The 16,636-nt window shown below is 39.8% G+C and overlaps 5 protein-coding genes across 5 annotated transcripts; all 5 read right to left on the minus strand.

The window, feature by feature from the left end:
- Positions 1-2,383: 2,383 nt before the first annotated feature.
- On the minus strand, positions 2,384-3,939 carry LOC128255467 (trypsin delta). Its single transcript, XM_052985080.1, has one exon. It carries the CDS (start codon positions 3,917-3,919, stop codon positions 2,744-2,746), a length of 1,176 nt encoding a protein of 391 aa, XP_052841040.1. The 5' UTR covers positions 3,920-3,939; the 3' UTR covers positions 2,384-2,743.
- A 290-nt stretch (positions 3,940-4,229) lies between these two features.
- Positions 4,230-5,084, minus strand: LOC128255469 (hypodermin-B-like). Its single transcript, XM_052985082.1, has one exon. It carries the CDS (start codon positions 5,055-5,057, stop codon positions 4,257-4,259), a length of 801 nt encoding a protein of 266 aa, XP_052841042.1. The 5' UTR covers positions 5,058-5,084; the 3' UTR covers positions 4,230-4,256.
- A 421-nt stretch (positions 5,085-5,505) lies between these two features.
- LOC128255532 (hypodermin-B-like) lies at positions 5,506-6,176 on the minus strand. Its single transcript, XM_052985186.1, has 2 exons — positions 5,991-6,176; positions 5,506-5,862 (listed from the first exon to the last, which is right to left on the minus strand). The coding sequence occupies exons 1-2, from the start codon at positions 6,174-6,176 to the stop codon at positions 5,506-5,508; spliced, it is 543 nt and encodes a 180-aa protein (XP_052841146.1).
- A 1,203-nt stretch (positions 6,177-7,379) lies between these two features.
- LOC128255470 (hypodermin-A-like) lies at positions 7,380-8,292 on the minus strand. The gene has a single exon (XM_052985084.1). The coding sequence runs from the start codon at positions 8,238-8,240 to the stop codon at positions 7,467-7,469; it is 774 nt and encodes a 257-aa protein (XP_052841044.1). The 5' UTR covers positions 8,241-8,292; the 3' UTR covers positions 7,380-7,466.
- A 747-nt stretch (positions 8,293-9,039) lies between these two features.
- LOC128255468 (trypsin delta-like) lies at positions 9,040-10,075 on the minus strand. Its single transcript, XM_052985081.1, has one exon. It carries the CDS (start codon positions 10,047-10,049, stop codon positions 9,243-9,245), a length of 807 nt encoding a protein of 268 aa, XP_052841041.1. The 5' UTR covers positions 10,050-10,075; the 3' UTR covers positions 9,040-9,242.
- Positions 10,076-16,636: the final 6,561 nt, after the last annotated feature.

Below are 16,636 nucleotides of genomic sequence, written 5' to 3' on the forward strand. Positions count from 1 at the left end.
CGGCTCCAAATGTCTCTGATTGTCCGGTTTTGTCCAGACTGTCCAGATTGTCCGGGATTGTCCAGAATTGTCCAGGGGTGGGGGAGCGGAAAATGGAAATTGGGGCGGGCAATGACCAACGGCCGGCTGCTCAGTTACAAATTTTGTTAGGACATTAATTTATGTGTGTGCCCCCCACTAGTGGGCCAAATCAATATTCCCGCGGCGTAAAGAAATATGCCGAATGGCCAAAAACGCATCCCGCTGCCTCCACCCTTTTTGGCCGGTGCATATGTTTTGATTTAAAAGCTCACGCGCATACGGAACTAATCCTAATTTAAATGTTTTTGGCCCCTATTTGACAGCCAAATAAAGAGGGAAATTTAATTGTTTTGTTGTTTGGCGGCAGACTAAAAAAGGAGAAAGAAAACAGAATCGCTTTTGCATAACAAATTCAATTAAATATCCTAGTGCATGAATTAAAAACATATTAAAGCTAATTGGAAAATGAAAATTTGGTTAAAATAATATGTGAATAAAAAACTAATGGGCACAACAAAAAGAGGTTAAATATTTAATCACTTGCATGCGGTTGCCACTGGACAATAGACATTATTTTGAAATAAAAAGCACTATGTATTTAAGCACTTTCATTATGTTTTCAATAGTGAGTGCCAAACACACTTAACATTTATTTTCGCCATTTAATTCCCACAAACATAATTGAACTTAATTCTTAAATACTTTGCTCGACTTGCGGCCATCTAAACTCAATGCCATAAATTGTGGCAATGGTTGCCATAATAATTCTACTTTTCTGCCACAAATCTCCGCAATTCCCAAAATAGTTTTCAAAGCGCGTCAACAAATTTATTTGTGCGCGCCAAAGTAAAAAGGCCAACAAAACTATTTTGTGCAAACAAGTTAAATCAAATATATTGCTTCGATTTGCTGCTGCTGGTCTTTTTGTTGTAATGGGTTTTGTTTTGTTGTCGGGGCAATTGCCAAACACCAAGTTCAACAGCAATTAAAATGGCCAAAAAAGAAGCAAGCCAAGGATGCACACGAGAAGAATAAGGGAAATAAATGCATCTGACCAGCGGCAAGAGAAACATTTCGGCTGCTTATCTTCTAGTTGCCGCTAGTTAACAAACAACCCAAAAGCCCCCCAACAACTAAACAACTACAACAAGTCGCATCGCGAACGACAGCAACCCATGAAAACTTTGCTTTGCCCAAAATAGACCATTCGCTCGTCCAAGAAGCCATAAAAATGTTGCTCACGCTGCGAGGTGATGCTAACTGGGTGGAGTGGAGCGTGAGTTACAGTGAAGGCTCATCAGGATGGACAAAATATATATAATTATATTGGAAGTTATTTTAGGTCTCAAAAACCTAATCAGAGTCCCTTATTAATAATACGACTTCATTTTATAACACCATAACTTTGCTTTTAGTTAAAAAAAAAACTTATTTAAGATTACACTTTTAAGTAATATATAAGTTTTCTGTTTAGCTTAAAATATTATTTTGTATAATTTAAAAAGCTATAATAGAATATGAACAAATTTATAACCATAATTTGACATGACTTGATGTTTATTTAGTTTAAATCAAACTCAGTATCTTCCCGTTTATTTACTATGTTTTACTGTCTTTCAGCTTCGTTGTGTGCACGTAAATCGCTGTAATAGAAACATTGCATTTTATTGCAGTTGTCTTCGTACTCCTAGATGTCCTTTCTCTGGTTTGCTTTCCCCGTAGCCCTTTTTTTTTGTCTTTCGGCCAATAACATTCTGATAAATGGTCAGAACGGCTTTCGTGTCGATGTCCTTGAGGCAGGAGCATCAGCATTGCCATCTGCAGCAGCTGCCCACTCCTGCAGATATTTGTCTAAGCTGAGAGAACTTTTCAATTTGCACTAAAAGTGTTCTCGTTTTCGGGCCAACCTGGCCCAAGTAAATCCCATGTCCCCAGATCTTGATTTTGTCAGCCCGAACGTGGCGAGCTGAACCTGAACGCGGTTGCACTCGCCACAAATGGATGCAGGCAGCTGCCAGGCAGCTTATAAATGGTGTCAACCTAAGGGGGCTCTTCATCACGAGTTGCCACCGCACCAAGACTCCCTCTTTTTTCATGCTCGATTTGTCTTTGGCTTCTTGTTGGCCGACCAAAAAATAAACTTTAATTAACTTAAGTACTTACATGGGAAACGGAATATATAAGAGAACACAATTGACAGTGTTTCGCCACTATAGACTCCATGGGTGATATATGAATTGAGTTTTCAAAGTGCCCTTGACTTTTTCTTGATCAAGTTACTAAATAAATATACTTCTTTATAACATTTTTAGCCATTAAATGTATTTCAATTTGGTTCGAAGGGTATTAAAGTTTCGACCAACCCTCAACGTTACTTCTCTCCTGTTTGACTTGACCAGCATGAATAATGCAAATGTCCAGGAGCTGTTGTAGGAGACATTTCCATGAGCACAGCCGTGGACACTGTGAGTGCAGCCCCAGGATTGTGGTTTCGGTGTAGAAAAAGCTCAGCACATAAGGAAAAAACGAGCTAAGGTAGATTATAAAAGCGGGTGTCACAGCTTCTTTGTTAATATCTTACCCATAACTTATAAAATGCTAGCGTTAGCTTTGGTAAATAATTTAAAATTAGTAAAAATTTATGTTCTTAAATAAGGTTTTCGGATTAAAGTACTTAAACTAGTTATTGTTCTAGAATTATATGATAAAAGCAGAACTGTAACTAAGTACTCGCATCAGTGGGACTAGAACTAGGTGTATCACTAGAAGTTGTAGGACCTGCAGTACTTAAACTAGAACTAGGTAATGTACTAATAGTTGTAGAACTAGGTGAAGTACTAGTAGATGAAGAACTAGTTGTAGAGCCAGTACTGGTAGAGCTAGGAATAGTACTGGTACTAGTAGTACCTAAACTAGCTGTAGTACTACTAGAACTAGAAACACTTGTACTGTAAGTTGCAGAAGTAGTTGTGGAACTAGGTGTAGTGCTGGTACTAGTAGAACTAGAACTAGAAGTTGGTGAAGAACTAGAACTAGAAGTAGGTGAAGAACTAGAACTAGAAGTAGGTGAAGAGCTAGAACTAATTGGACTTGAACTAGTACTGGAACTAGGAGTATCCGGGGAGGTATTTGCATCTATCCAACTCTGAAACCAAATCACACTTGCGTAGACGTCGGGTTTGGTGGTGCAACCGCCCTCGGAGAGAATGCCCACGAGCTTTCCGTCATCCACCAGGGGTGCTCCGGTGTCGTAGGAACATCCTCCGGTGCCGTAATTGGTGCACATGGTGTAACCTGAGATGCCATTGTCCCAGAGATGAAACCAAACAGCCCGATCCTTGGCGCACTGCTCCCGGTTGTAAACCGTAACCCATGCCATCTGCAGTTGGGACGGCAGACTGCCAAAGCACCTGTCCCACCAGCTGCCCCACCAACTGGTTGATCCCCAGCCGGAAACGGATAGCCAGGCTCCATCCTGGGGTACACTATTCGTCACACTGATCGGTTGGATGGTTTTTGAGGTCTCGAGTCGGTCGCACAGCGTCAGCAGAGCCAGGTTGAAGTCGAAGCGCCAGTAAGAGTATTGCGGATGAGTGATTTTCCCGCAGACGTCAAGCAAGACTCCAGTCCCATCGTAGTCCCGGGATGTGGTGCTCACGCGCACTTGAATATAGTCTATGGAGTACTCGTATACGCAAGAAGCTGCCGTGAGAATGGTGTCAGATTTGATGATGGCACCACTGCAAACTGCACTGTTGTCCACAATTATGGCCGCCTGGTAGGGGGCATCTTCAATGTCCACGGAAGAGCCGCCAATGATGCGGGGCTGGGGATCAGGGCCACCAAACACCGTCCATGGAAGGGCCACCAGCAGGAGAGGGAACACAAGTCGGATCATTATTGCCAACTAAACTAAGTGCCTGACCTCCAAGACTTTTATAGGCAAAATGCCCTAGTTGTCCTTATCTGCAAAGTCATACGTCAAATTGAGTGATGGCTTGCCTTCTGTTCTATCTTATTAGGAAGTATTGCATGTTTTGACATATCTATCTTAATAGCTTTTTTACATTTTAAATTGAATTGACTGCACAACTCAAGCAGGTTGCATATTTGAACAAACTGGTTTTCACCGGGGCCAGAAGTTTAAATCTACTTAAGTATTTGTATGGCCTATCCATATGGTACGAGAATGAATTTAATGCAGTCAATAATTATCTATAAAATATATTTTTGCTTCAACTATGGTTTAGTTGCTTGGAGTTTTTGGCCAGCCAGGTCTTATACTTGAGAAGATTGGTATATACGTCGGGACGTCTGGAGCAACCGCCTCTGGCCAATATGCCAACCAGCTTGCCCTTGAGGGCTAGAGGTGATCCCAAGTCAAAGGAGCATGCTTCGTTACCAGCCTTTTCTGTGCAGAACATGTCGTTCGTGATGTTTCTACCAAGCTGATTCTGCTTTGGCCAGTTCTTCATGCACGTCTTTCGACCGGACATCTTTACTTCTGCACTCATCATCTGTTGTGCAAGGCCATCCAGACATTGCTCCCAAAACAGTGACCACCACCTGAAGGACGGCCAGCCGGTGGACAAGACCTTTGTGTTATCGGCTGGAAATTTATCGACCAGCTGGATTTGCTTGATCGTATTGGAGGCTGTGAGCGGGCTGCACAGCTTCAACAGGGCCACGTTATAGGGAGTGTTGAGCTCCGAGAACTTTTCGTGAACGATGATATTGCAGACGGCGGCATCTGGGGAGCTGCGAGTGGAGCTCCCGACTCGCACCCTCACGGCCTTGGTCGTAAACCCATCCACACACTTTGCCGCCGTTATGATGTACTCCATGCTGTAGATGACGCCGGAGCACTTGGCCTTTTCTTTGATCACAACAGAAGCCGTCCATGGCGCCTCCTTTATGTCCAAAGGTGTTCCGCCCATAGTGGCGTTTCTGCACTTGTCCGCTTCTATTTCCTCGTCGTCCTCGGAATATACGAGCACCAACAATCCTAGGAAGAGTGGTAGAGCTGGTAGAATCATTATCGCGAATGAAATTGGCTACACCGAGGATTGCAGTTTTTATAGTAACATAGCGAAACGGTTTTTTAAACGTGTCATCAACCGCATTTTATACGCTTACTTTCCAAATGTCAATTAGTAAAGTTCTTTTCATTTAATTTTGTATTTCATTGCTTATAGACTTTTGACAGCCTTTAACTATTTGTGCATCGCCCCTAAGCTTTTCAGACTGTAAATATTTACCTTAAAAGTTAGAAACTATTATAATGTGTTACAGCCAGAACCTACATTAAATTTCATAAAATTTCATTTTGAGAAGATCTAGGAAGGGCGAATAAAACGAGAAAGACAGTGGGTAATACAAACGTAGATATAGATTAGCTTATAATCACTAATAAATATATTTCATAGGCTTGGGTACAATAGTCTCACGTAACAAGATGGCTATGAACCCATTGATGTTTGTCCATTAATTGTCCTTAGTATTATCTTTTATCCAGTTGGTGTGATGGAACAATCTGACAAAGACATCGGTCTTTTTAGTACATTCGTCCAGGGCCAATACGCCCGCTAACTTGCCATCGATGACCAGCGAAAAACCCTTGTCGAAGGAGCAGACCTTGTCCTGCTTGGCGGCGCAAATGTTCTGATCCGTGATGCCAGACCCTTTAACAATCCAATTATAATGTTCAGCGATGCATGCCTTTACGTCGTACAGCTTGACATTTTGTTTTCGCATATGCGCCGATTTATCGGAACGAAATTGGAATGTTGGCCATCGGAGGGCGGTAAAGCCAGCAGATGTGGCTATAGCCAGCAGATCGGGCTACTTGTCGATAAGCTGGATTTCCTTGATCTTGTTCGAGCTTTCAGTGGCTCGCACAAGTTCAGCAGGGCCAAATTGCTGACGTACTTGTTCCTGCCAGACTGGGGGTGGATGGTCACTTTTCAAACCCCCGCTACAGTTCCGGACTCCATGACCCGACTGGAAATGCCTACGAAGACCTTTAGGTTAGACAGTGGAATCATTGACGCGCAATCCGAGTTCGTGACTATGTACTTGGTGCTGAGGATAGCACCGCTGCAAATGTGCTTGTCGTCATACCGAATTGATGCCTGCCATGGCACATCCTCCACCATTGTCACGTTGCCCATGAGCCCACAGCTGTCGAGCTGAGCAGTTGCCAACCAGGGAAGAATCCATAGAAAAAGTATACAAGCTGGCTGGATCATTTTAGTGATTTGAGTTCTATAGTGAATGGGAGCTAATATTTATATGATATGGCAGAAATCGATATGAGGGGTGGCATACTAAATTGATCTTATATTCGTTGCACTTCTATTGCGCAAAGTTTTTTTTTATTCTGATGTTTAAATTTTACAAACGTTTTTTTTTTTGTTTTTAAGTTTTATTATTTAACAGCACGTCCTCAAAATATTAGGTGGATAAAATTATATAAGATTAAATAATTTTGAAAGTATTCTCGAAATGACACATTTTTAACCAATAAACCATTTTTTATGAAGTTCGGCAGGATTTTAAATAACCCTCAAAACGTGATCTTTAATCGTTTAATTTTTGTTATAATTTGAATTTTTTTTAGTGAAAATCGGATAAAAAGGTAAATTTTTTAACAATGAATATTTTTGAAAATCTTAGTTTAGTGTGTTTTTTAACTGAATCTATTGGTGTGATGAGCAGTCTTAAATTAATACCACGAAAGTATCCAAATGACACTTGTGGTGTTTCAAAATAAGAACTTAGACTACAGTTTTAGACTCTTCGGTATAGTTTTAAAATTAAAAAGTATAGTACTAAATTATTACTTTTACTTTAATTCTGCCTGTATATTAATTTAAAGACTCACTTACTTAAACCAAAATTTCAATTTTTTTTTTGGGTAAAGAATTTTGTTCACTGAAAAACAATCCTAAGAAGAGTGGTGCTGGTAGAATCATTATCGCATAATGAAATTGGCTACACCAAGGATTGCAGTTTTTATAGTAACATAGCGAAGCGGTTTTTTAAACGTGTCATCAATCTGTTATACTACACGGTTTTATATGCCTTAACTATTGCATTTTATACGCTTACTTTGCAAAATGTCAATTAGTAAAGTTCCTTTATTTAAAATTTTTATTTGGTTGCTTGTAGACTTTTAATAGACTTTAACTAATTGTGCATCCCCCCTAAACTTTTCTGACTGTAGATATTTACCTTAAAAGTTAGAAACTATTAGAATGTAGTACAGCCAGAACCTACATTAAATTTCATAAGCTTTTGAGAAGTTTTAAGAAGGACGAATCGTACTGGTAAGACAGTGGGTTATACAAACGTAGATATAGATTAGCTTATAATCACTAATAAATATATTTCATAGACTTGGGTACAATAGTCTCACGTAACAAGATGGCATTGATGTTTGTCCATTAATTTTCCTTAGTATTATCTTTTATCCAGTTGGTGTGATGGATCAAATTGACAAAGACATCGGGCTTCTTGGAACAATCGCCCAGGGCTAATACGCCCGCCAACTTGCCATCGATGACCAGCGGAGAGCCCTTGTCGAAGGAGCAGCCCTTGTCCTGCTTGGCGGCGCAAATGTTCTGATCCGTGATGCCAGAGGCCTTACCAAACCAACCAACTCGTTCAGAGATGCATGCCTTTACGTCGTAGAGCTTGACATCTCGTTTTCGCAGGACCGCCGATGAAACGGACCAACATTTTTTTTTTGTCAAGCCCCACCATCCGAGGGCGCCAAAGCCGGAAGCTGTGGCTTTAGCCAGCAGATCGGGCTGCTTGTCGATAAGCTGGATTTCCTTGATCTTGTTCGAGGGTTTCAGTGGCTCGCACAGGTTCAGCAAGGCCAAATTGCTGACGTACTTTTTCTTGCCAGACTGGGGGTGGATGGTCACTTTGCAAACCCCCGCTACAGTTCCGGACTCCGAGAGCCTAATGGAATTGCCTACGACGACCTTTAGGTTAGACAGTGGACTCTTTGATGCGCAATCCGAGGTCGTGACTATGTGCTTGGTGCTGAGGATAGCACCGCTGCAAATGTGGTTGCCGTCAGACTGAATTGATGCCTGCCATGGCACATCCTCCACCATTGTCACGTTGCCCATGATCCCACAGCTGTCGAGCTGAGCAGTTGCCAACCAGGGAAGAATCCATAGAAAAAGTATACAAGCTGACTGGATCATTTTAGTAATTTGAGTTCTATAGTAAATGGCCGCTACAATTTATAAGATATGGCAGAAATCGACTTGAGGCTTACTAAATTGATTTTATATTCGTTGCACTTCTAATGCGCAAAGGTTTTTTTATTCTGGGATCTTACACATTAACCTTGATGTTTAAATTTTACATACGGTTTTTTGTTTTTAAGTTTTTTTAATTAATAAAACACGTCCTTAAAATATTAAGTGGATTCAAAAAAAATTGACAAAGATATCAACATTTTAAAAGTTTTCTCGAAATGGCTCATTTGAATGAACCATTTTTTAACCATTAAACCATTTTTAATGAAGTTGGACAAACCGTAGTCTTTTTTTTAATTTTGATTTTTTTAGTGAAAATTGGGAAAGAGGTAAATTTGTTAATAATGAATATTTTTGAAAATCGTAGCTAAGTATGTTAATTAAGTGAATCTATTGGCATGTTTTTTGTTTCGGATGATCCAGTTCTCTACACCCAAAAAAATGGTCATAAGCTATTGTTACATAAATGTCAAACTGTAGGGTTTCAATGATTTTTCAATAAGGTGAGTATTAAATTGTATCCGAAGTACACTTATGTGGTTTCAAAATAAGTCCTTATACTACAGTTTTAGACTCTACGGTATAGATATAAAATTAAAAAGTACTGGGATTTCATTTAGTACTAAATTATTACTTTTACTTTAATACTGCCTGTATATTAATTTAAAGACACACTTACTTAAACTAAAATTTAAATTTTTTTATTTTTTGGGTGAAGAATTTTGGTCACCGAAAAACAAAATCAGAAAAATGGTTATTGTTTATTTTTCATAATTACTGAATATTTTTAATACAAAAATTACCAAAATGTATTTTCTAAATGTCAAACAGTTTAGTTGTGTTTGTGAACAAATTTTCCGACCCCTTAAATAATTACAATTTGATATATGGAATAGATTATTAAGTCTTAAGCTTAGAATTTGCTCTAACTTAAGTAGATCCTAGTTACTCCTTGGTATTATCATCGAACCAGGTCTTGTGCTTGATGACATTCGAGTACACATCGGGTTTGAAGGAACAGCCAGACGTGGACAGGATGCCCACGAGTTTATTGTCGACCACCAAAGGTGCCCCCATATCATAGACGCAGGCTCCCTTGCGTGATGTCTTGGTACAGATGGTCAAGTGAGAGATTCCCTTAAGCCGATAAGATCCAAATGATCTCCAGTCTGATGCGCACTGATTTTGGTTAAGGATACGCAACTCAGTGCTGTGCAATTGTGTAGGCAGATCGAGAAACATGTCGTTTAACGCATCGAGAAACTCGTCAAACGTTCTGCCTTCAGCAATGTCATACCAACTGCCCCGCCTGGCGCCACATCCCGTGAGATTAGCTCGAGAATGGTCCTGGGGAACCTTGTCGGCCCTTTCGATAGCCTTTATTTGACGGGTGGTGGCAAGTGACTCGCAGGTTCTCAACAGGGCCAGATTGTTGTCGAAGCGCCAAGCGGAGTACTGGGGATGTATTTTCACCTTGCAGACTCCCACCTTAAAGCCGCCTGACTGGCAGCTGCTGGTGCCCAACCTTACTTTTAGATCACTCAATTTATAGCCAGCCACACACTTGGCAGCCGTCAGAAAGTAATTGGACTTGACCAATACTCCGCTGCATTTGAGCTTAGATTTGGCTAAAAGCGAACCAAACCATGGGACAACCTTAATACTTCTTGTGTTACCACCTATTATTCGATGCTCTCCGAAAACCAGCCAAGGCAGAGCAACAAATTGGAGCAGGATCAGGGTGCGGATCATTTTCCTGAACTGACTTTAGCACGAAATAGGTTTCGCGTTATATGCGATTCAAAATGCTTTGAGCCAGCCATGGGTAATTATCAAAGAACTCATCCATCATTTGCTTTGGAATTTTGTTTTAATTTATCAGTTAATGAATATGTAAAATAAAGAAATGTGTATTATAGCGTTAAGAAATATTGAATAGGTTTTGTGTTTTTTAAGATAGGGAAAAGGGTTATTGTTTATAAATATAAAGACCCCCACTAAGGAAGTGCATTTTTAAACACTCCATGTGTTGTACTTCTGCAATATGCATTACATTTTTGCAACTGATTATACAGCTACATCCATTTAGTTATTCTCAAAAATAGCTTAAAAGTTATGATTAAATGATGGAAAAGTATCCCTTAGTGCTTTCCAATATATTGGTAAGAATTATAATTTATTTTGGGAGGGTAAAATAAGCTAGATCATTGAATCGGGTAATGGTTAAACTTCAATTTTTGTTTGCTATCTAACAAACATGTGCAGTTAGAAAGAGAATCGTTTTGTTTAAGCCGTATTGACATTTCTGGGGATAAAACGCTTCTAACCAATCGATTGAATATAAACCCAAATAATTATTTATGCAGGTGCCTTTTCATGCAAATGGTAATCTATATTCCCAAATTATACTGTATAATTTAAGCAACCGCGTCTTTCCGCTAAGAGCTGCTTTAACTCCATTCCCCTGTTGGCAACAAAAATTTCACCAGCCATTACACTAAGCCGCTTAAATTATTTGAATAATTCCCTGGCTGTAAAAAAAAAAGTGGGTGACTGTAATATAGCTGGGCATTTCCATCAAACGACATTTGTACGTATTTATGCGATTTTACATGAATGGAAATTTAAATCTGGGCAATGTTTAGCAAAATGTCGAAATAAATAGTTTCGTATCGGGATGTTCGTAACGAGTTGTTGGTGGAAAACGGGTGGTGGCAGAGGCCAAGCAAACAAACAATTTGATGATTCGCCATGTCAAGTGGGGTGGCTTGGCAGGCCACGCCGGCGGATTAAAATAGATTACAACTGAATTATTTGATAATGCCCCAACAGATGCAACACATCGCATCGGGGCAAGCCCCGACTCGCATTTAATTTTCATCAATGTGAAAATCATTTTTCGATGTCGGCTTTTTTATCACCTTTTTTGTGGGGTTTTTGCTTGCTTCAGCGGGATACCGTGTTTTCAGTTTGCCCCTGGAACTAAGTTTTTTCCAGGCTGTGGTAAAAAATCATCTGTTGGCTGCTTTTTTAATCAATTATTGTTTTGGCGTTTTTACAGCTCAATTTAATTGATTTTATTTGTGCAAAATCAGGAAAAGCTCTTTCGTTAAATGAGTGTTTGATTGTATTAGTGTTTTGGTAATAAGAGTATCGATGTCCTTTCAATTAATGATATTTGTTACAAAATGTTTTTGAACCGCTATCGCTGATGTAAAAACACGTTAAAGTCACCAAAATAACATTTTTTTAAGTAAAAGACAAATAATGCAAATAATAATTACATATATACGAATAACATCCGAATATAGTTAAATGAAACATTTACAAAATGTTTAGTATATTAATATTTAAATTAACTAAAAATTTCTATTTTCTCAGTATTTCACAATTTGAATAAGATTTTACAATGTAATCGCCCTATTTTGGATATGACCTAGATTGGCTTATTTACTGGGTTAATGACTATTTGAGTCCAACATTGCTGATGCCATAGACATCCATCGATGGCCATTTGGAGCTCGATCCAGCTGCTCCTCCATCTCAATCAGCCTTTGGCTCATACATAACACAGTAAATCCTTTTCCAGCTCGATGGCATCGTTGCCAATTTTCACACCAGCGACAATTACTCAAACCGTTGACAACAACAGGGGGCCCTGTCCTTGTTCCCTTCTCCCTGACCCGCTTTTCCCGGACTTTTACCGCCCGTCCCCCGGAACCTTCCGCAGTCACAGCTCGCCATTCGGAATCGAGGGATCGGGCAAAACAATCGTTGACAAAAATATTTGCATGCACTCTGGGTGCACTTGTCTGAATCGCTGTGCTGGGGCTGCTCCTCTTGTTTCTGCTGTTGCCATCGGCGTCGGCGCATTAAATATGCAACACCTATGACAGCAAGCCGCTTGACATTTAGATCCAACGGCCCGAGCCCATTCCATTACAATCCACTCCAATCCCGTTGCTGGCGGGCATGGTTGAATGCTCACACTAAAGTTCTGCCGGCAATTTGCTGCTAAATTTGTCAAAAAAGCGAAAACTTGGCCAGCGCAAAAATTATGACTTCCGCAATTGTTGGTGGAACAAAGGGAACTAACGTAATGCCAAAGTGTGACCCGAAACAGTTCAAAAGGCAACTGTTGCTCTTGAACCTTAGGAAAATCCACCGCTTGAAATCCTGCCCCTCACACGGCAAAGTTTTCAAATAGAAAATGTTTAATTTCCCCAAAGACAACGTCGATGCTGCTGCTTCTGCTGCTGCCTTTTCCGAAAACGCAGCGTTTTCCCAGCCAAGCTGAGGAAACTTTCTTACATATTTTACAATAGATCTTCGTGTGTGTGGGTGGGTGGGTGCAACACAGTGCAGCCGAAAAAGTTTCTCCTTTCCCGGGCGAAAAGTTAGCTAAGACAAACTCCCCAAAAACATCCCCCATCCCCCATCTCCGATCCCCGGCCCTGAGCTTCCGAGTCGAACTTGTTAGTTTGCCATATAGCGTCGAAAATTATATTATTTTAAACTTTTCAAATGTCACCAGAGAGTCAGAAATTTTACCGAATGTCAGTGACAAACTCTTGTTGTTGCCACTCTCCTCCGTTGTGTTCGTTAATTAAACATGTTGTCCCAATGAAGCGAACAATAAATCGAACTCCACGGGAAAGTGCTCGTACGGAAAAAGTAAAATTGAAAATTAACTGCATTATCTGATCGAACTGGGTAATTAAATGTGGCAATCATTTGGGCAAGTCAATCAAACGTCTAGGGGAGGCAAACTACAAATACACTAAAAGGGTTATATATGTTGTTAATGCAATTTGATTTAAATTCACCATAAAATGTGTGCAATTTCAAAATCAGATTATTTCTTGAATAATGCATGTGTTTGGTTTTGACGTAGAATTAATGTTTTAATTTTAATCCTTGGTTGGAGATTACTTCATCTAACTAATTTTAACGAAATAAAATACTTGCCTTCATCTTATTTTCAATGTGGATAAAATGTAATACATTAAAATTAGACCATGTAGCTGTAAAGCACTCATTGGGTTTTATTTTAACTTTATTAGCCATTCACAAACCAATAACATTATATTTTGCTTTAATTCAAGCTTCGAAGTAAACTATCACTTTCTAACGTTGGTCCTATTTTCGTGGGCTTAACAGCTTTTTTACCGATATTTTTCTTCATAGATCTAGACTATTAATTAAATAAGTAAAACATTAGATTAAAATTTGTAAATTTTTAAAGTAATTAAATATAATCTCAAAAGAATAAATTTAATAAGAGGGTTAGCAACTTCTTAAAGATAAGCCTTTTTACGCGGGTTCTTTTTGTGTTTTTATGTCAAATTTTATTCATATTTTCATTTATAGCTGTGTTGTGTGAAAGTTGTTTGTTACATCCTGTGTTGCATCTTTTACTAGTTTTATCGAAACTGTTATCAATTTGTGTACTGTGCTATTACCCAGTTAAACTTGCAATCTCAGATCCAATTCAAAGTCGTTCTTATTCTCATCTCTCCCATGGAGCCCATTACAATCTAAAACTGTCGCAAAATGTTACAATGCGATCAAAGCGAAACTTCAGCAATGTCGGCGAAAAAAAAGGGACACAATGGCGTTGCATAGAAGCTGCTTCGCAGTTATGGCTCACAATCAAAGCAACAGCAGCAGCAGCAAAATTGGCAGTGGCAGCGGCAACATCAGCAACTGCAACACAAATTGCCGCTGGAGGCGGTGGCAGGGCTTTTTCTGTTTGGAGAGTTTTGATGACACCCCGCCGTTTGCCACGCGACAGACAACTAGCTGGAAGGCAGCCAGCCATCCAGGCAGCCAACAAGTGTTTAGCGTTTTGTTTTCAGTGCAATTAAAAAGCGCCTACACGCCTAACACGCCCCCACAAGTGTTGGCTGCCGTTGCTGTTGACAAACAGCGAAAGGCCACAAAAGACACAAAAGGGGCGGCGGTGCGCGGTGTGGTTGCGCTCAACACTTGAGTTTTGTTTTTTAGCAGCCGCCAGAGTGAGAGAAATCTGTGCCTGGTCTCATATTTTTGCCAGCGGCGCCTGGGGATATGCAGCACAAATGGCTGGCGTCAAGCATTGCGTATACGTAATGTGATAGAGGAAGCGTATACGCCATGTGTCAGAAGAGCAGCAAAGAGGTTGCCAAGCCTAGACCCACAGAATTATGCTAATCCAGCTCGCTTAGAATGCCTTAATTGCAGTTTTTCAACAATTTCTATAAAGTGGTAAGCTTGAAATGTTTCACAAAAACCAAGAGGCCTCCCTTTGTGGCATCGGAGTGCAATAGATGGGGTGATTTAAAAATAATTTAATAACTTTCAGTCCGAACCAATGTGTCTGGATAAGAAGGAGTTGACAAGGCTCACAACTTTTGGCCTGGAATGGCCTAAAATACGCTTGAATTATTCAAAGCATGTAACTGATGAAGCAGAAACGAGACGAGAACCAAAAACTAGAACTCCAATTTCAATGTTTGAGTATTTTTGAGTGCTACGTGTTATAGATATGTGTTATGTGTATGCTGGCAGGCTGGTAACATTCACCACAAGTGCGCCTAGTACACGGGAAAAAATTTGAGTAATTTAATCTGTTAGCAATTAAAGAGATTATTGCCACAAAATAATATTCACTTCTTGGTGTTTGAAGTAAACATTTTTTCTAGTTTTTGTGATAAATAAAACTCACTTTTTAAAATTATATGAGAGAGTAAAACATTTTACAAAAGGGTGTTTCTTATACATTTTTGTAATACTTATTGACAATGTTGTCTGGGATATCTTGATTTAATTTGTATTTCATTAGATTTCCTCGGAGTGTATTTGTGTGTGCGTGCGAGTGCATTGCCTATTATGCTACCAAATGAAAGTGGTAATAAATTGGACAAGATGTTGCCATAAACCACACCACGACAAGCCACAGCAAGCTTAGCTAGACAGGCCCATCGACCATAGACCATCGGCCATTGGCCACGGCCATGGAACCAGGAATTGCAAATGCAACGCATGCTGCAGATGCAAGTTGCAACTTGCAGCAACCAACATGATTATCATGTACGAAATGCATTCGAGAGCCGAGCCAGCTGGCCAACAGCTGACATAGCTGGCCACCAGAGGACCCCACCCATCCACTCACCCACCTGCAGCTCCAGCTCTTGGCCAACCACCTATCAACCACAAGCGCATTTATGGCCATCAGGAAGTCCTGGCCGGAAGGGGTTGGCTATGGAGATTTTAGCGGTCTTGGGTTCGGGAGTTATAGGGGCAAGTTGCCCATTTAATCTCTCCAAGTGACTTGCAATTGAAATAGAAACGAAAATAACTCAAAGTGAATATGATGTGGGAGCAAGAGCAACAAAACGTAAATGCTTCTTAATGCATCGAATACTCAAAGTGGGGTTCGGATTTCCAGTCCGAACTCTTGGGCTTGTCTGCAGCTATTAAATATTCTCAGTAGCTTAGCAGCTTGGTCAAAACAGCAGCAGCGGTCTTAGCTGCAAGTTCAAAAGCTAATACGGTCAACTTGAGTTTGAGCTCCGTTTATTGTTTCGTAGCCCAGAATTTTTGTGATTTTAGTTTGAGTTTTGATTCATTTTAATTAAACTGATTTTAATAATTTTGTGACAGCTTCTGGACAACATCAGCTGTATGTAATTAATAATTTTTAAAATCGCCAATGCATTTTTAACAGACACACATGTACACAGGTATTCCCATTATAATTTTATACCTTTGATGCTTTAATAATGATTTTTACCTTTGTATACTTGAATATAAATTATTCTCAGCTATCATGGAATTTTATAAAGAGTATACATTTCATAGCACATTGCATCTGTTAGTTATTTTTGTATCGTTTTTTGTTATTTATTTTCATGGCTTTTTGCTAAGCTTTCGTTTTTATTTTTTTTACTATAGTCTAAAATCTTCATATATTCAAATTAGGGAATTTAATACGTATACGCAACGTTGGCCCAGGCAAAGCTTCCGCCGTTAATTCGCTCCGTTGTCTCTTGTTGTCGCTGGTGTTGCTGTTCTTTAATATTTGTATTTCCCAACTATCTCAGCAGGACAAGCCATCAAGCCTGGACCAAATGGTTGAAAACTTTTCGTTCGCACTACGTTGTTGTTCGGGACGCGATAGGGTTTCTATGTAAAACATAATTGCAGATTAGTCGCAGCGGAAATGTGCAAATAAAAACAAAAGCAAGCGGCAGCCAAAGGGATGCAACAAAAGTAGAAAACAAAATCAAAATGTAATCGTTCTGGTGCCGCTTAAAGAGGATTAAACATGAGTGAAAGAGCTGCTGGGATGTGGGTGG

Source organism: Drosophila gunungcola (assembly GCF_025200985.1).
Source record: "Drosophila gunungcola strain Sukarami chromosome 2R unlocalized genomic scaffold, Dgunungcola_SK_2 000011F, whole genome shotgun sequence".
Taxonomy (NCBI): Eukaryota; Metazoa; Arthropoda; class Insecta; order Diptera; family Drosophilidae; genus Drosophila; species Drosophila gunungcola.